Here is a 25,428-nt window from a genome sequence, read left to right as displayed (position 1 = left end):
TCCTTCACCCCAATGGATTGTCTCATAACTAGCACACTGGCCGAAGGACTCACAGCTTGCTCTGGAAGGCTTGGTGGGAACAAGATTCTCCAGTGTCGGGTCACTGAGTATATAGGGGCCCACACTGGCTCACTCCCTCCCATTAATCCTATTAAAAGTAACTGGCTTGAAACTCTTCAGAAAAAATTAGAATTCAGTGGTAGAATGATGATTTAAAAGACTTTATTTCCAGCGGAACCAGCTTCTTATGGTCATGCTAAATGCTGTATTTCATTCCAAATGAAAAGAACAAGACTGCTGATTATACTGTAGGATAAAGAGAAAGGCAATAAAGCTGCAGTATATTCTTAAAGCGTGTAAAAAATGGTATGGTAAGGAAAAGGAGGGTTTTATCTTGCAAAGTCATAAACACTGAACAAATTAATTTTTCCATTCCAGGAAATCAGCAGTCGTCAACATGGCCCTTTGCAAAATATTTAAGATTTGTGATAATAACAAGTACTGCAGTGGCACTCAGTGTGATTCTCCACTCTGGCATTTCCCATGACTGTAGCCTAAGGAGGAAGGGAAAAGATAGATGATATATATAGACAGATAGATAGGTAGGCAAAATTGAAAACTGTTAAATAAAATTGACTCTAGCCAGCTGAATTAAATAGATGCTTGCTATATTTGCATATTCTGCTTTTCAGCTGATATTTTCACTCTGAAAGTTTAGGTTTGCACTAAGTATTCTATACTCTCTCCCAACCTGTCCCTCATCACCTCTACCCCTACTCTCTTCATTCAGAATAAATCCAGCCTGTGCCCACAAGGTTGCTGACCTTTTGATTAAAGGGGACAAATGCAGCCCTTCACTCTACAAATGCCCAATAAAGCATGGGTCATCAGATACCTCTGGCATTAGACCCCATGGATGTGCTCTGAGGACATTTCTCTGGTTGAACTGATAGAAAGTTTCTGGGGCCCTTTCAGTTCTCACCTTGGTAAATGCTTTGGCCACACAGCATGTGGCTTCTGAGGTGATGTTCTTTGGGACCAACATTGTCTTCTTGGACCTCGCTGGAGTGGGGTATGCTCTGGAGAAGCAGCAGCCCATGCACTGATAGATTGGGGCACCCAGCTTGGAGAAGTATTTGTTTTCCTTTAGCTTGCATTCTGGGCAGCCTATCACCAGAAAAAAAGAAAGAAAAAAAAGGCAAAGAGTAAAATAATCCAAAAATAATTTTAAAAGAAACTATGCATTTTTCCTTATTATGGGACAGCAAATATTCTTTTTTTTCTATTGGAAATCAAAAGAAATTAAATAAATAAATAAATATTGGGTTGACCCAAAAGTTCATCGGGTCTTCCGTAACTTGGAAAACCCGAACGAACTTTTTGGCCAACCCAGTACTTTTGGCTGTATGTTCATCTTCATATACAATATCTATTTGTACCAACTACAGTTATTTTCATGGGAAAACGATTTTTGCAGATATGCATGGGAAATCTCAGTAGCAGTAGTTTTTCTTTAAGTATGACTTCTCAATTCCAGTGCTGATAGTATGTCTATAGGGAATGCAAAACTTGACAGATGAAAACACCATGCTCATCCGAAAGAAGGATTTTGCCCAGAGGCAAAATATTTTCCCATTTAGAATCTGCTATTGTTTTTCCCCCCATAGCAACTCCAAATACTGACAAAGAAAAGCATGTCAGAATTAAGAAAGCATGGTGAGTGGGACAGCCTGATATGAGATCAGGCATCTGCACTTGGGAACAGGGGTTAAAATATTATCACTTGTCTAGAGAAAAACCATCACCAATAGTAGCTCACAGTTTCTTGGCAGATGGAATTATATCGGCTACTATATGAGATTTTTCAGAAAATACAGCAAAACAAATTTACTGCATAAAATGGTTTTGTTTTCTCACTTGTTAACTGATTTGAAAATTCATCTATAAAGGCTATGTTAAAATCCTCCCACATCTTCTGGGAGACATGTAAAAAAAAGAAAAAAAATCAACTAGCTAGACTGAATAAGGAGCACATTCTGCCTGTAAAACTCAGATAAAGAATAATCAGGAATCTATTCCAGATGGAAATGTACAGGCTGCTATTTAAATGGACATGTAAGATATCATTTTCGCTGTACATTTTTGGAACCTAGTTTAATTTTATGTTCACAGTCTAAAAGTGCCTAGATAGATATCCAACAGCAAAGATTTATCGCATTTGAAAAGGAGGTAGAAATGTAATTAATGGAGTTATTGATGTACATCTAGAAATGTGTGCTTTCTTGTTACTGCAAACCCAAGTTTGGTCACACACCCTGCATTGTAAACTCTCCATCAGGAAAGGAATGGAGAATTTGCAGAAACACAGACAATGTGGCCAGAATGACAGCTGCATATTTTCTGTAGTAATCCATGGCTCTTCTGAAAAACAGACATGGGAAAAAAGTTACTATAAAATTGGCTTAACAGGCGTAACAACAACCAGTAATTTTAATATTACTACTATTAATAGTAATAGTCATCAGTGTCTTGACCCCTCTGCTTACAGCTCCCAATATACTCTAAAGCCATGTATAAAAAAAGGAATTTCTCTCTTGGAAAGAGGTAGAGAATTGACTCTTCCCACTTCGCACATCAACCAGTAGAATCAGGTATAATGACAACAACAACAAGTTCTCTTTTTAAAATCTTAACATCCTGTTAAGAAGCTTTAATGTCCTTATTTATGAAACATGAAATTTCACTAGATAATATCTAAGGATATCTATATGAGTGGATGTATGGATACATAGACAGACAGATAGATAGATAGATAAGCTTATATATGATATATAAAATATACAAGCATTTGAGCACATCCTTCCCATCTCCACATTCCCAGGTGGGAGAACAGAAAGAAAAGATAATATCTCTCCTGCTTTTTTTTTTTTTTTTTAAAAACCCACAGGGCTTCTTTATTTTTTTTTTAACATCTTTATTGGAGTATAATTGCTTTACAATGGTGTGTTAGTTTCTGCTTTATAACAAAGTGAATCAGTTATATATATACATATGTTCCCATATCTCTTCCCTCTTGCATCTCCCTCCCTCCCACCCTCCCTATCCCACCCCTCTAGGTGGTCACAGAGCACCGAGCTGATCTCCCTGTGCTATGCGGTTGCTTCTCACTGGCTATCTATTTTACGTTTGGTAGTGTATATATGTCCATGCCACTCTCTCACTTTGTCACATCTTACCCTTCCCCCTCCCCATATCCTCAAGCCCATTCTCTAGTAGGTCTGTGTCTTTATTCCCGTCTTGCCACTAGGTTCTTCATGACCTTTTTTTTATTTTTTCCGTAGATTCCATACATATGTGTTAGCATACTGTATTTGTTTTTCTCTTTCTGACTTACTTCACTCTGTATGACAGTAGCTGGGCTGTAAGGCTAGTTATCAATGTGCAAAGTAAATGCTAACCCAGCAATGTGCCAAGAGTAGACAGCAGGTAGTATCAATCAAAGTTTTCCTAAATGCACTTCTTGACTTATTTATACCTGTAGATACAGCTTTACCTAAGCATTCTGAGTACATGAGATCAGGTTATGCAAGGTCAGCTGAGTGATTGACCATTTATCCAGGCATTGACCTCACCGCATTTAAGAACTGGGTTTTATCCCTACATGTTCTAGAAAAATCTCATGTAAGATAAAAGGGACAAAAGAATTTTTTAATAGATCTTTATTGGAGTATAATTGCTTCACAATACTGTGTTAGTTTCTGTTGTACACCAAAGTGAATCAGCCATATGCACACATATGTCCCCCATATCCCCTCCCTCTTGAGCCTCCCTCCCATCCTCCCTATCCCACCCCTCTAGGTCATCGCAAAGCACTGAGCTGATCTCCCTGTGCTATGCTGCTGCTTCCCACTAGCTAACTATTTTACATTCAGTAGCATATACATGTCAATGCTACTCTCACTTTGCCCCAGCTTCCCCCTCCCACCCTGGGTCCTCAAGTCCATTCTCTATGTCTACATCTTTATTCCTGCCCTGCAACTAGGTTCATCAGTACCATTTTTTTTTTTTTTAGATTCCATATATATGCATGAACATATGGTATTTGTTTTTCTCTTTCTGACTTCACTCTGTATGACAGACTCTAGGTCCATCCACCTCACCACAAATAACTCAATTTCATTTCTTTTTATGGCTGAGTAATATTGCATTGTATATATGTGAAAGGGACAGATTTTTATCCCCATTTTTAAAGTGCTTATGTTCAAACCATGAAAGATAACAGAGACAGAGAATTAATTACCAATAAGAAGACAATTCAGAACATTTAAAGAATTAACACCAATTTTACAGAGTTACTTTCATAAAATAGAAGAGAAGGGAACAGTTCCCAACTCAGTTTATGAGGCCAGGATTACCCTGACACCAAAACCAGACAAATACAGAACAAAAAAAGAAAACAAGAGACTGGTATATCTCATGAAATTAGATGCAAAAATCCAAAACAAAATAATAACGAATTGAACCCAGTAATGTATAAGAAGAGTTATTCGACACAACCAACTGAAAATAATTCACAGTATTCAAGGCTGTTTCAATATTTGAAAATCACTTAATTATAATCCACTATATCAAAAGAATAAAGAAAAATCATATGATTATATCAATCAACACAGGAAAGCATTTGACAGCATCCAGTACTCTTTCATGATAAAACCTCATCAAACAAGAACCAAAAGGGTTTTCTCAACTTGATAAAGAGCATTTACAAAAACCTACAGATAACATCACACTTAATGGTGAAAAACCAAGTGCTTTCCCCTTAAGATCAGGAACATGGCAAGGATGTCCACTCTCACACTCTTATTCAATATAGTGCTGGACATTCTGGCCAGCACAATATGGCAAGAAAAAGAAATTAAGGCACACAAATTTAAAATGAAGAAGTAAAACTATCCCTATTTATAGATGATATGATCATCTACATTTAAAAAAAAAAGCAAAACAGGGAACCTACAAAAAATGTTCTGGAACTAATTAGTGAGCTCAGCAAGATTGCATGACAAAAACAACACATAAAAATCAACTACATTTCTATATACTAAAAACAATAATGTGGAAACAAATTAAAAACACAATACTATTTATAATCGCTCCAAAGAAAATAAAATACGTACAAATCTAACAAAATATGGACAGGACTTGTACACTGAAAATTACAAAATACTGATGAAGTAAATTGAAGACCTAAATAAACAGAGAGACATATCATGTGCATGGATTGGAAGACTCAACATGGTAAAGACGTCAATTCTCTCCAAATTGATCTCTATGCTTAATGAAATACCTATCAAAATCCTAGCACAGCTTTTGTAGACACAGAGAAGTTTATGATTATTGAATGGCAAAGGATCTAGAATAGCTAAAACAATTTTAGAAACAAAGTGAGAGGAACCAGTCTTCCCAGTTTTGCCTTATTCTATAACTACAGTAATAAAACAGCATGATATTGGCAGAGGGATACACAGACCAATGGAACAGAATAGAGAACCAAAAAATATGCCCAGCTAGCTTTTGACAAAGATGCCAAAGCAATTTTAACAGAGGATTTTGACTTTTTCAATAATGGCTGCTGTAACAATTGGACATCCATAGGCAAAACAAATACAAAAACAGAACAAAACAAACATATAAACAAACACCTTAATGTAAATCTCATACCTTATATGAAAATTAATTCAAAATGGATCATCGACTTAACTGTAAAATGTAAAACTATAAAATTTTTAGGAAAAAATTGGGAAAGGTGGGCAGAGGCTAGGTGAATAGTTTTTAGAGTTGACAATGAAATCCATAAAAGGAAAAAGTGATAAATTAGACCTCATCCAAATTATGGGTTAATCCTCAAAGAGGATGAAAATACAAGATACGGACTTAGAGAAAATGTTTGCAAGCCACATGTCTAACAGAGGACTAGTGTCTGGAATATATAAAGAACTCTCAAAACTCAATTAAGAAAATCCAATTGAAAAACGGGCATTGCACTGAAGATATATAGATGGCAAGTAAGCACATTTAACGTATTCTGCATCAACCATTAGGGACGTGCAAATTAAAACCACAATGAGATATTATATACCTATCAGCTAGCTAACATAAAAATAACACCAAATGGATGCAGAGAAACAGGATAATTCAGACGTCGCTAGTGGAAATATAAAATGGTACAGCCCTCTGGAAAATAGTTTGGAAGTTTCTTATAAAACTGAACATGTACTTACCATATAACCCAGCAGTTGTACTTGGGCATTTATCCCAGAGAAATGAAAACTATGTTCAAATAAAACGTATACAAAGGGTCATATAGCATCTTTATTTATAGTAGCCCCAAATTGGAAATGATCCAAATGCCCAACAGCAGAGGAATGGTTGGTTCTGCAAACAATAGTACTTCCAATACCAGATTATATACTATGTAGCAACAAATAGGAACATGTTATTGATACACATGCAACTTGGATGGATCTCAAGGGTATCCTGCTGAGTGAAGGTTGCATTCTGTGTGATTCCATTTATATAACACTCTTGAAATGATAAAATTATAGAGATGCTACATTAGCAGTTTCAAGGAGTTAGTATGTGGGGAGAAAGTTGAGGGGAGTAAGTAAATGTGGCTATACAAAGACAGAACGAGGGAGCCTTGTGGTGATGGAACAGTTCTTTATCTTGATTGCGATAGTGTCACAATCTAACATGGGATGAAATTGCACAGAAACACACACATACACACAATACTAGTGAAATCCAAATAAACTCTGTGGGTTGTACCAATGTCAATTTCCTGGTTTTCCCCTTGTACTATAGTTTTGGAAGGTATTATCATTGAGGGAACTAGCTAAAGGATACTCAGGACTTCCCTGTACATTTTTGGGGGGGGTGGGCAACTTCCTCTAAATCTATAATTTATCAAAACCAAAATTTCTTCTAAAAAAATTTCAGAATGAGATTTATAATTCCATGTGATTCAAAACCTGTGGTTATTTTTCATGTAGACCGACATGATAAGACCATGTTTTTGCTAGATGTTTATATCAACCCATGTATCTTATAAGAATAATTTGTCAGACAGTAGAACCAACAGTTTATAATGCAGAAAACAGACTGTTTACGTGTAGGTAAGGCTAAAACATATGTACGTCATTATTTCTACCTGATTTATATACTTATACACAAGTAATTATGGGTTTTATTTATCTTCACCCATAATTAACACTGAATAAATATTGTCCTAAGTCAGTGGCTCTCAAAGTGAGATCTGGGGACCATAAACACGTTTAGTGGGTCTGTGAGGTCAAAATTATTTTCATAATAATACTAAGATGCTGTTTGGGTTTTTCACTCTCATCGCCTCATGAGTGTTCAGAGAAATTTTCTAGAGGCTACATGACATGTGATATTGCAACAGATTGAATAAAGAAGCACCTGAGAATGTAGCTATGTTCTATTAGCCCAGTACTTTTTAAATTTTCAAAAAGAGGGAATTCCCTCGTGGTCCAGTGGTTGGGACTTGACACTTTCACTGCCATGACCTCAGGTTCAGTCCCTGGCTGGGAAACTAAGATCCCACAAGCCTCAGGATGTGGCCAAAAAAAAAAAAAAAAAAAATTGCAAAAAGGTAAAACAATGCCACTCTTCTCACCGACTTTTTTTGTTTTGGAAATTGTCATTTTTTATAAATATATTGTATTTGTGTTAACATGTGATGGGTTTTAAGTTGTTGTTTTTAAAGGAATAAATATTTCTGGGAATTCCCTGGCAGTCCAGTGCTTGGTGCTTTCACTGCTGAGGGCCCGGGTTCAATCCCTGGTCAGGAAAATAAGATCCCACAAGCCATGTGGCCAAAAAAAAAAGAATAAATACTTTAAAACTTTTTCCAACATAATTTCTGTATCAGTAACTATTAATAAATATAACTTCATTAAAATAATTCTTTGAGCTCTTCAATAATTTTTAAGATCATAAACAGATTCTAAGAGCCGAAATTTGAGAACCACTTCTTAAGTGATATACAAAGCCACAAGGAAAATTTCAGAATTGAAACTGGTTTTTTTTTAAACTAGTATCATTTTTGTGCTTTGATATTGCAGCTCATATATTATGAAAATTCAGCATTATGCAGTGAACAATTATATCAGAATTAATTCAGAGAGAAGCATTTATAACAAGATTGCAGAAAGTGAGAGCATGAAACGGATGCATATTTTAGGATTTGCTTTATGATAAAGTGAAGAGAAGATTGAAAAAGCAGAACCAAAGTCACCATTGCTTTAGCTTTCAATAACAGAAACGGCTTTGTCTTTATTTTAAAAAGAGATGAGATTAACCAAGCAGAAAGGGATTAACCCTCCAATTCTAGGTGTTTCTGAAAACATTTTAATAAATGTTTTCATCAGCCTAATCACCCTTAGGCCTTTCTGTTTTGGAATATGGAAGAAAAACATTAAGACCCAGGGCAGGAACAATAATCATGTTCAGTTGGGATTTATGCTATTTTGCAAAACATGCTCAATCTAAATCAGATGTACTAATCTCAGCCTCTTGGTATTCCGAGTGAGGACACTGCAGGCATCACAGACTCTATATATCCAACCCCACAGTGCATCTCCAACACCCACTCAACACACCCTCACCTCCTGCCACCTGCCCCATCAGAATAAAATGAGGCCAAGAAAATGTGTGTATTCTCGACTTGACCTGTAAGGCCTTTCTCCCCCTTCTCAGCCATCCACCTCAGAGTTTTTTAAGGAGCTGCCCAGCCACCAGCTTCATTGTGAAGGTTTCATCCAAGCCCAAAGGGAGAATAAATAACTCTCCACTGCATTTATCCATCACTTTGCTTATAATTCTTAGATGAAGTTCCACAGTCTGCCCTGAACTCTAGCTAGTTATATACGTGTTTGTCTTTCCATCCATGTAAAGCTTCTTAAGTGTAGAAACTGTGCCCCTCTAACCCACCCCCAGCCTAGCACAAGGTCTTGCACAGAGTAGATGCAGTTGTGTGGCATCGGGACTTTAGAAGAGTAACAGTATCAATCAAAAGTTGCTTATGTAGAGCTGTCATTCATACTGAGAAACAAGGTAACTCTTGAATGACAACTTAGAATAAGTGTTTAATAAAATAAAATATTTTCAGATAAATTCATTAGAGACGACATATTCTCACTTAGCTATAGAATTTGTAGCTGGGTAATACATGAATGTCTAAGTGTTAAATATGCCACAGGTAAGAGCCATTTTATGCTAAGATATAAAAGTCATAAGAATTCAAAAGAAAACATTAATAAAAAGCATATATAAGAGCTTCAGTGTTTCAACTGGGTATCTGTTAGTTTATATCAAACTAGGTATGTGGGCAAATTTATGTTCTTAATATAATAAGACTCTGTGAGGAAAAGATAGCATTCTTAAAAGTATTAAAGAATATTATTGCCATGATTTACTATTATTATTTTTTATTTTTCATAGAAGTATAGTTGATTTACAATGTTAAACTTACTATTATTATTTAATATGTTTGCATATTATTTATTGTGATTATATACATTAATATATAATTAATGTATTAAATGATTTATATAATAGGTAAATAGCAGTGTACCATACACACACATATATGGACATCAGTATATATCTATATATAGCTCTATATATCTTGACACACCAAGTGCCATACACATACACGCCAACCCCATCTATCAAACAGGGTACAAAGATAGATACTACTTTTTGATGTGGGAGTGGCAAAGTCATACTGCAGAATGAATTTAGACTGAGTTTTTTTTTCTGGCCATTTTTGAAAAGTACACCTGCCATAGCAGTGAAAACTTAGGGGCAATGAACAATAAGGGGGCTTCTCTTTGCAGCTCCTCTGTTCTGTTTTTATCACAGAAAAAATGTGTTTATAAGGTAAGGTGCCAGGACTGAGAAATCTATCCTCCCAGCCTGTCAGTCCTATTATTGAAAGGCTTCAAGGCAAATTAAATACACATACACACACATATATGGATGTATGTATATATGTATGTGTACATGCATGTACGATGTACACAAATACACATATATGTACATCTATATAAAAGGTTGTTCCAAGAAGACAAGTGTTTGGTACAATGTGACATCCTGCTCTTCATTTACCTGCAGAGATGCTGCCATTGCTCCCCCACTGCCAAAGAGTAAGGTTTTCGATTTTTCTAATGGTGGGGGTAGATGGGGTGACTCACCCATACTCTGCACACCAGGAAGCCCAGCTGACTCATCGCACATTTCTGAGATGACTGGCCAGGGTAGAGGCATAATTCTTTGTTAACAAAACAGATTAAATCTAACTGATTTCTAGAGCGTTAACCTAAGGTTTCACTTCATTAGCCCCATCTAGCCCAGCTAACTACCAAGAAGAAGGAAAGTAGGCAGCCTTCAGTAAAGGATCACTAATGAAAAGGACCCTTGAAAGCAAAGACTTGAATCCCCAGCACACTGCCTGGCATGAGATAGGTATGTAAGAATTGTTTGTTAAACAGAGAAGAGGCCTGTAAGTTTTAGCATCTTGCCTGGTCCAGCAAATAGCAATAGTTCAGCCTGGATGAGAGATGTGAAGGTGGAGCATCTCAAGGGTAAGTGGATATTCAGCATCCTTCATCCTTCATCCCACCAACTCCCATGGAGCCAGTCCCCGAACAGGCTCACCTCCACGTCCCACCAGGTGACCACTGATGTCTCCTGCTGGACGAATTTAAAGGGTCTGGGTTCAGTGATCAGGAAACTCAACCTAGAGTAGCCTTGGCTACTAGTTTTCTTTCTTCACGTGCTCTAGTTGCAGTAAATGGGTTTTTACCCTGTTCTTGTAACATATTCTGAATCCCAGGTTGAGCAGTGAATGTCTTCTGTGATCCCATGCTCCAGCCCCCAACCTCAGTAATCCTCCAAGTTCTCAGATCTTCGAAGTAGACATTCAAATATTGCTCCTAGGCACTAGAGTGACCTTGAGACCCTGTATCGCATTCACTGATGGTCAAAGGATGGCTGAGAGAGAAACGGTTAATACTCCCATGATCTGTCTCAAATCCCCTCATTCATTCTTTGATATGGATAATAAATACTTTCTCTATTTTATGAAAAGATGAGTTTTGGATGATTTGACAGTTCAACATTGTAAAGTGCAAAATTTAAGGTCCAAATTGAACATTTGAAAGATTTAAAGACTTTGAATAAGGACCTGCTACATGCCAGGCACTGTGCCAAGTATGGGTGACACAAATATGAATAAGTTTCCTGCTCTCTGACCCAGATACAAAGGCAAATGACTGTGAGTCAGAGCGACGAATGCTGTAGTAAAAGCATTCATAGATGTTGAAACATTTGATAGGCTGGGGACAGGAAAATGGAGAGGTGAAAAACTAATGAGAATAAAGAACACATATTTCATGGGGAAGAAAAACACGACGGTAGTAAATATATATTTTACTGTTTTAACATTTGTACAGGAGCTTTGTGTATTCAGCACTCCTCATAACTTCCCTAGCCTAATCACAGGGGTTGCAAATAGTGTATCCCCAAAGTGTCCCAGCTTCCAGAGGAAAATAAGTGAAGTCACACAGTTCAGCAGCTGTATTTGGGGTGGGATTTCTGTTTATCAATTACTTAACAGTATTTTTTGGCTTCGCAAAATTCTAAAAGGGAGCCGACTTAATTTTCCAGATGAAATGAAGAGAAAGAGTGAAAAAAGGGGGTCTTAGAGGCAAAAGACATATAAAGTACAACTTGTACAGGTATACTTTGCAAAAAAAACACAAAACAAACAAACAAACAAAAAAAAACCCCAGGGTTTTCCATAAAAACAAACAGAACAAAAGATGATCTTTAAATATTTATTTTTAAAAAAGAAAAAGAGCAGGCAGTATTTAGAAGGAAATTGAAGTGCTCATAGGATTATAAAAATTTCAATTCCTTTATGATGATTCTTGTAACGATCATATTTTGAGAAGCTTCTTTTCTTAACTGACTAAATTTAAGGGGCTTAAAATAAAATAAGATGTACACTTTCTACTTTAATTGTTATTTTAAGGCACTTTACAATGTTAACATAATTATGTAATTAAAATCTTAGTTCTTCCATTACCCTTCTGGTTTTTCTAGCACATCAGCATTTTTTTTAATTGTCTGCAAACTAAATCAACAAGAAATTTTGATAGGACAAACTCTATGTACCATAAAATATTGTTTTAAATGAGAAATTCAAATATTTGTTGTTTAAAAATACCCAATTTTTAAAATTAACATTATTGCAGTAATAAATGCTATCAGGAACAAAACATTAAGTAGTGTCAACTTATCACTCAGAAAAGTAAAACATCCAAAGGCCAGAAAAGTTTTGTACAGAGCATTATTATAGCAATATAAGAATCATTCTTGTAACTTTTAAAATTTGTGCATTACATTTTGTTCTTTATTTGAGCTGTTTTCGTGCAATCTTTTGACACACCAAGTATCATTTCCACTTAAAAGCACTAGATTATAGAAACATTTAATTTACCTTAAAGTCTCTCAGTAATAGAATGGACAGGCTGGGTTTGTAGATTTCTCAACCTCAGCACCTCACATCATAAGCATTTTTTTCTGTGATAAAAACAAAGCAGTGAATTCCCTAGAGGTCCAGTGGTTGGGACTCCACGTTTCCACTGCAGGGGGCATGGGTTCAATCCCTGGTTGGGGAACTAAGATCCCACATGCTGCGCAGCGCAGCCAAAAATAAAAATAAAAATAAATAATAGTTAAAAAAAAAAAACAGAGCAGAACTGCAAAGAGAAGCCCCTTATTGTTTATTGCCCCTGTTTTCTCTGCTATGGCAGGTGTACTTCCCAAAGATGGCCACAAAAATATCTCTCAGCCTACATTCACTCTGCAGTATGACCTTGCCACTTCCATATGGAAAAGTGGTGTGTCTAACTTTGTATCCCGTTGATCTAGGTGGGCCCTATGACTACTTACACCAATAGAATAAGGCAGTGATGAGAGTGTCCCTTACACCAATACGACACTGGGCCAGTCGTGGGAGTAGCCCTGCACTGACCTGGCAGTTTCTGCTTCCTGTGTCTTAGAAGCCAGTTGCTGTGTAAGAAGTGTTACTAGTCTGAGACCACCACACAATAAGAAGGCTATAAGCCATGTGGACCGGCCCTGGAGAACGAGATGCCACATAGAGAAAGAGAAAGAGGCCAAGAAGTAACGAGTGAAGAAGCCATTTGGATGACCAGCCCAGTCGAGCCTTCAGATGACTCCAGCCCCAGCCAATATCTGATCACAAATGCATGAGAAATCCAAGTTAAGAATGGCCCAGCTGAGCCCAATCCACCTGCAGGACCTTGAGAGATAATAATAACTTCTTGTTTTACCCACTAAGTTTTTCAGTACTTTGATGCACAGTAATAGATAACTGGAACAACCGCTGTCTCTTATAACAAAAATTTCTCCTCCAGGGTTTGAGATATGGGATGCCGGTCTTGTCTCTCCACTTTCTTCTGGTACTTTTCCTCTGTGGGGTGTGATTTATATAACACAGATTCAGTTAATCTATTAGGGGAAATCTAACAAAGTGTGAAAAAAAATTTGGAGTTAGCATTGCCCACAGTATCTGCCATACTGAATTTGGTAATAATAATAACTTCTACATTAAAAAGAATACCAACCATTAATTGAGCACTTGTGTGTGCTAGGTATTTTCTTTTGAGCACCTTGAACACATAAATATATTCAATACTCATGACAACCCTGTGAGGTATTCTTCTCATTTTGGCAGGTAAAAGAATTCCAGAGGTGAAGTAACCTATACAAAGTCACAAAATTCACCACTAGCAGACCTAAGATTTTAGAATGTCCCTTTACAACTCCAAGCTCTGAACCACATTTTACTACACTGCCTTCAAAACTTTATATTTCACAGTGAACTTCTTAAATGTTTTTTTTTCAGGTGGTATATCCCTAAACAGAATGCTGACATATTTTCTTTTTAGAGTAACATTATGTTATACCAGTTCAAATATAACTTGCTCGTGTAATTTTTTATTTTGCATATTTATCTGACTTCACCTTCTTCAGAACAGCCTTAAGAAAGCCATTTCACTCGGATAAAGAGGCATTTTACACCTGACCAAGTCATGAGGACTAGTGTCTGATTGGTGGGGAGTGACTGGTGGGGGACAAGCATTGGCTTTCATATCCATTTCCCTTGTTTGATTCTCTTTACACTTCTTTGGGGAAAGCACTATTATGTCACCTATTTCGTAGACTAGAAAACTACACTTGAGAGAAGTAAAAGGATTTGCCAAAGTCATCTGGAAAGTGGTCTGATCCTAAGATAGTACCCTTTCACCTATACTACCTCTGTAGCCTAGAAACACACAGTTAATCCATTCTCTTTAGGGCATTGATTTAAGCATGGATCATGATGTTACTGTTGTCTTTTCACATTCAATTCATAATATTGCCCTTGATTCCGCTCCCGCTCTGGCCTAAGTGCCCTCTTCTCTCTCTCTTTCTCCTCCTCCTCCTCCTACCCCAGTGCACAACGGATGCTAGAGCATTTCTATAATGTTATCTCTGAGTCTGATGAATCAAGAAATTACTGGATTATTTTGTGCAACATTATGATGGGGAATGCTGAAATGTTACACACCAAAACCAGAATTTGCAAGGATCATAAGTTGATAGCAAACTACTCTGGGATTCATAATCTATAAAAATGGAAGTATGGTGCTATAGGTCATGCTGTTCTCAATGGAAATATCAACTGATTCCTGTACATTTTCTCTTTGTGAAAGCAGACTATCTTGATCTACTTTTGAACAAAATGCACATATTACGTTCCAATTTTACTATTTCTGTTTCCTAGCTCTTACTTTGAGTTTTCATGTAAATTTGAGAAATATACAAGGAAACTGAGAAGCTGTTCTGGAATATAATAAATTGCTTTTCTAACACTTCACATGCTACCTTTTTCAGCAAGAAATGGTGAGAAATATGACTCAAAATTGCAACGACTCTATTACTGCAAAAAAAAAAAGAAAAGAAACTTAAACCAAAACCAAAGTTTAAAGAAATGAAATGAAGACACATAAACTTTTCATAAATGGTGGTTATTCTTATCATTTAAAAATAATTCAAGACTATAGCAAAGTATTACAATCAATTTGGGTGACCAATATTTTGAATAATTGAGTTGGTGTTAAGTAATTATTTTAAAGACATTTTCAGAAACTTAAGACTATTCCTCTGTTCTAATATAAAACATCTTCTTTTTTGAGTGGGGAGAAGATTGTAGAGCTTAGGAAACAAAAGTTCCCATGAAAGTGAAATGGAGCTTCATTATTCCTGAGGGACCCATGTAGTGTCAGTTCATAATTCTTCCATGTACCCAAATCTTGTATCCTCAACATTAATAAGGAGGGACAAAGGAGCACTTTTATTTTCTAGTCCTAATTTCCTAACCAGCTGCTGTTCCAAGCTGCACTGACGCAAATATAACTAAAGTTAGCAAACATTTCTACAAACTCTCTGCGGAACAAACCAATTAGACTTAGCCAAGTGATGTAGAATTGCAAGGTCCATCAGTAATAGTGAGAAAAACTACCAGCTCTTATTTTTGTGGCATTCTATGAAAGAAGAAAAAGGAAACAATGTTGTTCAAGAGATTTCAGTGTTACAATTCAAGTCTACCCAAGAGGGTCTATTCAAAAAATATCAGAAGCTATGGTCATTCAGCTGAACGGGTGAGCTGCTTTACCATTGACCAGTTTGAAGATGTAGTTATGTGTCCTTTAAAAACTGATGACAAAACAATATCAGCAACTTACATGTCTACTCCCTCTCTTCCTGACCCCGGAAGCCACTCAAAAGAATGCCTTTCAAATGACATCCAATATTTCTTGAGAAAACTTTTTAGTTACTGACAGGCACTCACACATCACAGCAGGAGACAGTTGGTTTCTGGCTTCAGTTAGATAACATCTTAGCCTGTGATCACAGACCACAGTTTTGCAGACTTCCTCCCAATTCAGTCATGAGTGCTGAAAAGAGAATGTATAAATGCCTGTCTTCTTACTAAGGTTTATGCACAACCAGCTCCTTTGTATTCTCAAATATTTTACTCCTCAATTAAAATCCCCCAAATTATTTCATTCATATTACCTTCCTCTGGATTTTTTGCAGGATGTGGTCAGGGCAGTTGACTGTGGATCTGAAGAGGGATTTTAGCTTCGTCTTGTGATTTCTCAGTAACTGCTCTTAATAAAGTCCTCACCTGTCTTATATACCAGCAGAGTAATAAAAACTGCGTGTTCCCACCTGCATCTAAGTCCAGGGATCAACAGTAAATTCCATCCAATGATTGAATGGTACTTTGTGTAATTACCGTGACATCAATTTGATCTTATCTCGTTTCAGCCCTTCCATCATTTTTTGTTTTGAGCCATTTCCAGGTGGTGTTGACTGCAAGGTCAGCCTATGAAACAAGAGTACACTGTTATTTTCTACATAATTTTATCAAGACTTATACACAACATCCTGAAAGTTGACACTTTCCTATAAACAGGATCCTACAAGCATTACATTTAATTAGCTAAGTACCTGATGTTTACTTAAAACAGAAGAGCTGTAAATTTCAGATGCTAGATATAGAGCATTTCTAAGCTTACAACATTACTCCAGTAGAAAACAGAAAAATAAAACACACACCTATTTAGACTCTTCTAAAATTAAATGTGCATCTGGCTTTAATAAGGATGCATGGAGAAGGCATGAGGCAACGCTGAGAAGGACTGATTGGTTCTCAGTATTTGTGCCTTTTCCCCCCTCATTTCACTTTTGTAAAACTCAGTTTCTTCCTAAACAGAAAATACGTATATTATGGCTTGCCAGCTGAGGAACGCTTAGCTCCAAGATTCCCAGTACATTGTCTTCCTAAAACCCACCAAGCACTTCAGGCTATGGCTGTGGCTGTGTCTATCCTGCTTTCAGGGTTGTGATCCTAAAAAAGTTCAAGACTCCATTCGTTGAAGGAAGAGGGACCCCTTCCAGGGCCCAAGAGTGAGCACTTGTCTAACACTCAAAAATGAATTGTCCCAGGAGACACACATGCTGACAAGCAAGAGACTTTACTGGGAAGGGGCACCCAGGCAGAGAGCAGCAGGGTAAGGGAACCCAGGAGAACTGCTCTGCCATGTGGCTCGCAGACTCAGGTTTTATGGTGATGGGGTTAGTTCCAGGTTGTCTCTGGCCAATCACTCTGACTCAAGGTCCTTCCTGATGGCACACGCATGGCTCAAGATGGATTTCAGCAAGAAGGAGGTTGGTAGGACAACGGACTGGCATCTCCTCTCTCCTTTTGACCTTTTGTAACAGAGAAGAACAAAATCTGACTCCATGTTGGATCTGTTTCTTTTACTTTAACCTTTGTTTTCTGTTGCTTTTGTTACTACAATCACCAAAAGGATGCTGTCTATAGCTATAAGCATACATAATGGCCTGCCTTGGGGAACCCTGCCCCTCTGCCTGAATGTTAAACTAAAGTGCCTTTGTTCAGCTCACAGGGAAACATCCTGGCCCTGCCCACCTGAGATCACACAACAGCTTAGGCCAAAATGGCTTCTCTTATGTCAAGAAAGCCACTCCTGGTTCTCTTTCTCTGGGGACTCCATAACTTATCTGCTTACACGATTGAAACAGGAGGGAAGGGGTCAGGGCACCACCTTTAAAAGAATGACCTAGTTTGAGGATACAACATAAACTGATTAGAACCACATAGGTGCAAGATGGCAGATGGATGAGTCGACTTCCACTAGACCTTGAGCCTCAGTATATGTTCATCGTAACACATCAGCAAGCTAAATGACACACCCACAGGAGCCATGACAGTTCCAAGTCTGACCATAAAGGTCAAAGAGTGGGCGGTGGCCCAATTCCTGGAAATCCCCTCCCCTTCCCCAAAATAGTTGGAATACTCCTCCCACTTATTAGCCTGTGAAATTACCCATTCCTATAAAAACTGACAACCCCATACCCTGGGGCTGCTCTTGCCTTCTGAGATGGCCCACACTCTGTGGACTGTGTTTCTCTCTAAATAAATCCACTTCTCACCTATCACTTTGTCTCTCACTGAATTCTTTCTGCGATGAGACATCAAGAACCTGAGCTTCATTAAGTCCTGAGACCAGGTGTGTGATCTCAGTTAAAAGAACATGGGTTCAGGGCTTCCCTGGTGGCGCAGTGGTTGAGAATCTGCCTGCCAATGCAGGGGACATGGGTTCGAGCCCTGGTCTGGGAAGATCCCACATGCCGCGGAGCAACTGGGCCCGTGAGCCACAACTACTGAGCCTGCGCGTCTGGAGCCTGTGCTCCACAACAAGAGAGGCCACGACAGTGAGAGGCCCACGCACCGCGATGAAGAGAGGTCCCCGCTCGCCGCAACTAGAGAAAGCCCTCGCACAGCAACGAAGACCCAACACAGCCAAAAATAAATTAATAAATAATTTAAAAAAAAAAAAAAAAAAAGAACATGGGTTCAAGTCCCAGTCTGGGTTTTGGCTGGGACTTGAAAGTCCCAGTGTGTGGGTTCAAGTCCCAATCAGAGTTACACGGTTTCAGGATGACAAGGCAAATAGCCACCTTTACTAGGCAAAGTCCTGAAAGCATGTCATGGTACTGAGGAGGTGTCAGGAACATCTTTGCATAGCGGTATGACACAGTGAAGTACATACCAGCTATGCTAAATGCATGGATTTTTCCTAATGACGTTTTGTCATTTACATACTGAATTCTTTTTCAAAATAACCACCTTTGTAAATGTTTCATGTGCTTAGTTGATTTGTTTTATAAGACATAATTTGATCTTTCTGATAGCAAAGTATGATTATCACAAACGTTATGCCGTAATCAGAAGAACAGCTGAGGTATGTAAAATCCTTGCTTTTTCAAGTAGCTTTTGCTTCAGTAATTCCAAAGATATATTACGTGATTTTAAATTTTGAAGCAATACAAGAGTATTTCCAGTGAAAAGTAAGTCTTCCTCCTACCCCAAAATCCTCACTCCCATTCCCAAAGGTATCCATTTTTAACAATTTCTTGATGTTTCCAGAAATTATCTGTGTATATAAACACATTTTCTGGGGTTTTGCTATATACAAACAGAAACGTAATATACACATTGTTTAGTGCCCTACCTTCCTTTTTCTTTTTAAATCTAACAGTGTATCTTGGTGGTTTGTTCCATATCCATATATTATGCAGATCTAACCATAATTTTAAAATAGTACAGTAGCAGGAGTAGCCACACTGAAGCGGGTGACGGGAGCCATAAGAATCTGTAGCCGGTCACAATGAGAAGCAAAGGAGGGTTCGTCCCACTCGGGCTCCTGTTCATCCTGGCTGTCCTCTGCCATGTAGGTCACAGCCTGGAGTGCTACAGCTGTATTAACTCAGCTAATGGCTGCACTACGGTCGTCAGTTGTTCACATAATCAAGATACTTGTTTCATGGTTAAAGCCGTGCCACCAAAAACTTACTACCAGTGTTGGATGTTTGACCGCTGCAGTTTCGAAGCCATCGCGAAAGCCTTAGGCAAGACGGAGCTTCAGTACTGCTGCTGCCAGGAGAACCCGTGTAACAAAAGTGATGGGACGAGTATATCAGGGAAAACAGCTCTGCTGGGCATCCTGCTGCTGGTGGCAGTCTGGCGCTTTTGTCTCTAAATCTAGACCAGGAGGGCTTCTCCTAAATCTCCTGTTTCTGTATATGCCTTACTTCCTGTGCGGCTGCATTCCAAAGGCTTTATATTTTCCAACTGGATCCTGTTGGGAAAGACTAGAACTAGCTTGAGCAACTTAGGTAAGAGAGAGGAACTCAGAGAGATGCTGAAGACCAGTCCTGTTAGCAGAGAAGACCTGTGTGAGGGAAAAAGTTTGAGTGAAGCACATGTGATTTGAGGAAGGTTGCATGCTTCTTAACTCTGCTCTTTGCAGTGACAGCTTGAGTAGATTCTCTGCAATCCTCAGTTATTTCCCTCTGGTTCCTTGGATGTAGTTAATGTGATCAGAACTTTTTTGGGAGACTGGGGCAGGGGGCTCCTTTTCAACAGTCTCTCTCACAAGGCATGCTTTTTTCTCGCCTTTCATGGCCCCTGTATTGCTAGGTAGGCATGATGCATGTTCCAGGTGTGGGCTGTCAGGAACAGAGATTCTTAATGACTGTTGTATTCTGAGCTAGAAGGTGTCTGGCTGGGAAGGAGGTAAGCTTTCCGGATGGCAGGGCACGGAAGCACAAGGTTTGCCTTTAGAGAGGTACCAGAGGCTGAAATCTGAGTTTTCCTCTGTCCCTAAATTTTGTATTGGCTTTGCTGTCTTTCACTAGAAAAACTCAGTAGCATAAATTAATGGTATGTTAAAACTGTCCCTCCTACTCCCTGCCTTTTTTATTGGAATGGTAGGCTGTCTTAGCTTTGTCACACACAGTTAAAAACTAAACATTTGAATATTCTATGTTACATGTGACTTGCAGTTATTTAGTGTGCTTATTTTAAATGCTACTGGTAGGAAAACTCTTCATATGTGTACATATAATGCATGAATGGAACTGAAGGAGCCTTTGGGGTTGCGATTTGAGATTTCCAAATGTCATCATGAACAGTAACAGGTCTGCAGGGATGTGTTTTACCTGCCAACATCCAGCCTGTTGGCTCCTAGCTGAGTCAGCACAGGTAGTGTAAAATACACTTGCAAGGGCTATTAGCATAATCACGAATGCTGAGGCTTTCAGAAGCGCTACCAGTTTCCTAAAAAGTGATATACCTTTTCAGGAGGGCAAACTGTTGCCTTTTTCTTGTGGATACTGGTGAATAATTTAAGATCCAGTAGACTTAATGCCATTTGTATGCTTACAATCTTGGCTGTATTTGACAGCATAGCCCGCCTTTTGCTGATGAAAGTGGAATTTCTTGATTAACATTAAAAAAAAAAAAATTGATTATGTGATCTGTTGGACAAACCGGAATGAATCCTGCCTTTCTGAAAATAAAATCTCATCAAATGCAAAAAAAAAGAAAAAAATAAGTACAAAGTATTATGAATCATTAATTACTTAACTAGCCCTCTATTAATGATTATTTGGATTATATCCAGGTTTTTCCTACTATTACAAACAGTGCTCTAATTATCATCCTTGTTCTGGTTACATGTACAATTATAGTTCTAGGATACACTTTTAGAAGCAGAATTGCTGGATCAGATTATGAGTATTTTAAACTTGTACAGAGATTGCTCAGGCAGGCCCTCTTGTCCACACCCCCCAAAGCTGATGTCATGAAATAAGTTAATTTTTGTGAAACAGATGAAATAGAGTATCTTATTTTCATTTGCATTTATATAATTCTGAGCAAAGTTGAACATCATTTCATAAATTATAGGTCATTTATGGATTATTTGTCCATAACTGCCTATTCAAAAGTATTTCTCAAGTTGTTAATTTTATCTTTAATTCTAAGCTTAACTTTTGACTCTTTTATGATATTTTTTACCATACAATAATTCTTAGGTAGTCAAATATGCCTATCTTTAACTTTTTGGCTTGTTGGTTTTATGTCATGCCAATGATACTAAAAAGAAGTATTTGTATTTTATTCTAGGGTGTATACAGCTTTATTTATTTTCAATTTAGATCTTTAATTCATCTGTAATTTATCTGGAGTTGATGAGTGAAGTAGAAATCCGGCCTCTTTTTAAATCTAAACAACAAGCCAGTTATAATACCAGGTAGGGACTAATCAATCCTTTTTGTCTCGACTAATCTGAAATGCTACTAAATTCCCAAATATTTTGTGGTCTAGTTTTGGGTTCTCTATTATGATTCATATTAATAAAAAAATGTTCAACAAATGATAATAAATGTTTTAAATTTGTTACGATCATTAAGTATTAGATTTAATTATTTAGTGTCTGTCTATCAAGTGTATCAATCAAAGTGCATCACCAAAGAGAAATTATTGAAGTATAGTTGATTTACAATGTTGTGTTAGTTTCAGGTGTACAGCAAAGTGATTCAGTTATATATATATATATATATATATATATATATATATATATATATATATATATATATACAGTACATACTTGTGGTTTATCTATTTTTTATATAGTAGTTTGTATCTGTTAATCCCAAGCTCCAAATTTATCCCTCCCCCCGCCGCTTTCCCCTGTGGGATCCATAGGTTTGTTTTCTATGTCTCTGAGTCTGTTTCTACACAATACTGTAAATCAACCATACTTCAATTTTTAAAAAATGATTACCACAGTGAATTTAGTTAACATCAAAAAAAGAGAGAGAAATTAGACATAAATCATATCCTTAAATTGCTAACACTCTGGTCGCTATAAATAGAAGTATTGGGATTTTCCCTCAACATTCTTTTTGACTCGTCATGAGATTACTAAAACGGAACTCGGATTTCCTAACCTCCACTCGACTCTTTAACGTTGTGTAGCTCTGTTTCTTGTAGTCTGTCCCGTGTTCCATCTAAATCAGATTTATCAGGCTGTTTGTTTAAAGACAGATTCCTGGGTCTCATCTGGGACCTACTGGATCAAAATCACTGTCAGTTGAGCTGAGAAATTTGCATTTTACCTACCAAAGCTTGCAAACCATGATTGTGCAGCATTGTTTAGTAAGCCAGCAATGTAGTTAAGGAAGCAGTACGGTGTGGTTTCATCTTCAGCTGCCTCTGCAGCACAACTAAATTGAAAATGGTAAAGTCATTTGTTCCTCTACTTCCCACAAACAGCTGGAACCCCCAGCACCAGGAATCTGAGATAAAGACAGCCCAAAGCACCGAACAACTATCCCGTGGTCACAGACACAAATGCAGGCAGCAGACAGTTTCTCGGTTGAGATAAGGTTTTTAATCATCAGCAGCAGGTAAGATGACTGACAGCCTGAAAGAACAACCTGAGACGTGATGTGTGACACACGTGGCGGCAGCTAACTCACCCCAGAAGTGATGGACAAGAAGCAGGCCGACTTGACACAGGCAAGTCCGCCAAGAATATTCTCTACTATTTCAGTCAAAGCAGCTGTGGCCTAATCAGTAATGCAAACATCCTGTTTCCCAGGCTAACAACCTCTGTCCCTGGAACCCTCAGAGGGTTAGAGATAAAGAAACTGCTGCTCCAATTATGCATAATCTTCCTCTAGTCTGAAATGTCAACAGAGAAGGCAAATAACGCTGCAGAGAAAAGGAGGAAAATCTCACAGGCGAAAAGTAATTTGTTTAACGTTTTCCCATTTCTTTTTGTTTTGCACATGTCTCCTCCCACATCCATTTCAGAAAGCTTTCAGTTATGGGCTATCAATGAAAGGAGAAATCAGTTTTGTGCAAAAATCAAAAAAGAAGCAATTGTATTGATAGAGTGGTTTGGTTAGATTTATAGTGCAGTAGGAGAGAGAAAAATGAAGCCCAAACGACTTCCTACCCTAATTTTGCAGAAGTCTTAGGAGACATTAGATGTGATATGGGTTTGCCTAAAGCATCTCTATCCTAAAGGGCTTGGCTATTTTGCTGTGAGAGGTAAGGGTGCTACATTCAGAAAACTGTATTTTCCCTCTGTGTCTGTATAAATGGCCATGTGCAGCTTTAGAGACAGTGAAGAACTTGGTGGGAGGGAATCACAGCCGCTTTTATTAAGGAAAAAGGATTTCCTTTGCACGATGCTTTCAGTGTGGCTCAGAGGAGCCCCAGGAATCCTTCAAGAAGGAGAAGCCAGCAGTGCCGGCTGTCCTGGTCTAAAATCTTGGCTGCAATTCAACGGCAAGTATGTTTAAGGGGAAAGAGGGAGACCTTGTCACAAACATTATCCTGACACCCTCTCACCACATTCCCAACCAACCCCCACCCCCGAGCTCTAGCTGAACTGGAGGGTGGAAGGATTCTGTCTAACTAAGCTCAGCGTCTAAATACTGCCTAAGCCTCATCTGGGCCGATCAAGTCCCAGTCGCCGTGCAGACAGCGGGAGACGGCTCCTCACCACCGATCCGTAACTCTCCAGCTTGAAGAGGCAGCATGAATCAGCCACTACCCTCCAGCCCTTCCCCACACCCACCCATTTCCCATGCTCACATCTCCAGGAAAAATGTACTGTCTGGGATTCGGGGGCCAAATGGGAATAGGGTGTCAGGGTTCCCCCCAGTTCATTTCTCTCTATGCCTGAGCAGATTCCACAGGGAGTTGTTTTAACTTGCATCACTCTGTAAAGCTGGGTTTCAGGGGAATAAAGGAGAAAGAGAAAGAAGAGGAAGAGTGGGATGTAAAGAATTTGTATATACCTGAAAATTGCCAGATGCATAGACCACCAAAAAATAATGCATGAGGGTAGAGATGGCTGGAAACCAGCATAGAGGGTGATGTCTAAATTTCAGAGAACTGAGACAACACAATCGTTATTGAGGATGTGGCCCCCTCTCCCTACCCCCCAAATACTGTATTTTTTTTTAGTTAATTTTGTTTTGAAAATTATCTATATCCTTTGAGATAGAGACATACTGGATGGGGTCCCAGATATAGGGTTGGAAGCTCTGGTCTCGGCACAAAGCATTCAAAACTCATCCTCTCTCATAGTTTCACTTGAAATCTCTGTTGCAGAACTGACCTCTCCCCTGAGCTTCACGCCAGTGTCTTGGTTCAGTGCACTAATTATCTGTGTAACCAATTACCCCGAACTTTGCAGCTTAAAACAACAAACATTTCTTACCTCACAGAGTTTTTGAGGGTCAGAAATCTGGGAACATCTTACTTGGGTGGATCTGAATCAAGATCTCTCCTGAGATTGCAGCCAAGCTCTCAGATGGGGCAGCAGGCATCTCAAAGCTCAATGAGGGCAGAGAACCCATTTCCAAATTCACTCACTTGGTTGCTGGCAAGCCTCGGTTCCTCACTACCTTTTGTTCAGACAGGATAGTTATCACACGGGCTTCTCCATAGGGCTGCTAACAGCATAACAACATGGTAGGGGGTGGGGATGAGGGGAAGGGGGGAGGGAGAGGAGGCACCCAAAACATCCACTGGAACCCTCATTCATTATTAGTGGGAATACCAATGGTATTGTCACTTTAGAATACAGTTTGTTGGTTTCTTGTAGCATTAAATATATATTTATGTTGTGATCCAGCAATTTCTCTCCGAGGTATTTATCCAAGAGAAGTTAAAACTTATGTCCGTGCAAAGACCTGCAGATGAAAGTTTATAATAGCTTTAAGCATAATAGCCAAAAGCTAAAAATATCAATAATTCAATTGTTCTTCAAAGTATGATACCTCCATACATAGGAATGCTATTCAGCAATA

At 38.3% G+C, this 25,428-nt stretch overlaps 1 protein-coding gene across 5 annotated transcripts; it reads right to left on the bottom strand.

Moving 5' to 3' along the window:
• Window positions 1-205: 205 nt before the first annotated feature.
• On the bottom strand, window positions 206-18,588 carry CGA (glycoprotein hormones, alpha polypeptide). 5 transcript variants are annotated; one of them, XM_082474014.1, is made up of 4 exons: window positions 16,237-18,588; window positions 2,315-2,421; window positions 983-1,167; window positions 206-554 (listed from the first exon to the last, which is right to left on the bottom strand). In XM_082474014.1, exons 2-4 carry the CDS (start codon window positions 2,412-2,414, stop codon window positions 477-479), a joined length of 363 nt encoding a protein of 120 aa, XP_082330140.1. In that variant the 5' UTR covers window positions 2,415-2,421; window positions 16,237-18,588; the 3' UTR covers window positions 206-476. The 5 variants fall into 5 exon arrangements, with proteins under 5 accessions (XP_082330140.1, XP_082330141.1, XP_082330138.1 ...); XM_082474015.1 differs by lacking the exon at window positions 16,237-18,588 and adding an exon at window positions 10,741-10,778; XM_082474012.1 differs by lacking the exon at window positions 206-554 and having other exon boundaries at window positions 566-1,167; window positions 15,043-18,588.
• Between the last annotated feature and the right edge of the window lie 6,840 nt (window positions 18,589-25,428).

This window comes from Balaenoptera physalus (assembly GCF_965194825.1).
Source record: "Balaenoptera physalus genome assembly, chromosome: 9".
NCBI classification, from domain to species: Eukaryota; Metazoa; Chordata; class Mammalia; order Artiodactyla; family Balaenopteridae; genus Balaenoptera; species Balaenoptera physalus.
This window is presented reverse-complemented; position numbering and strand designations above follow the sequence as displayed.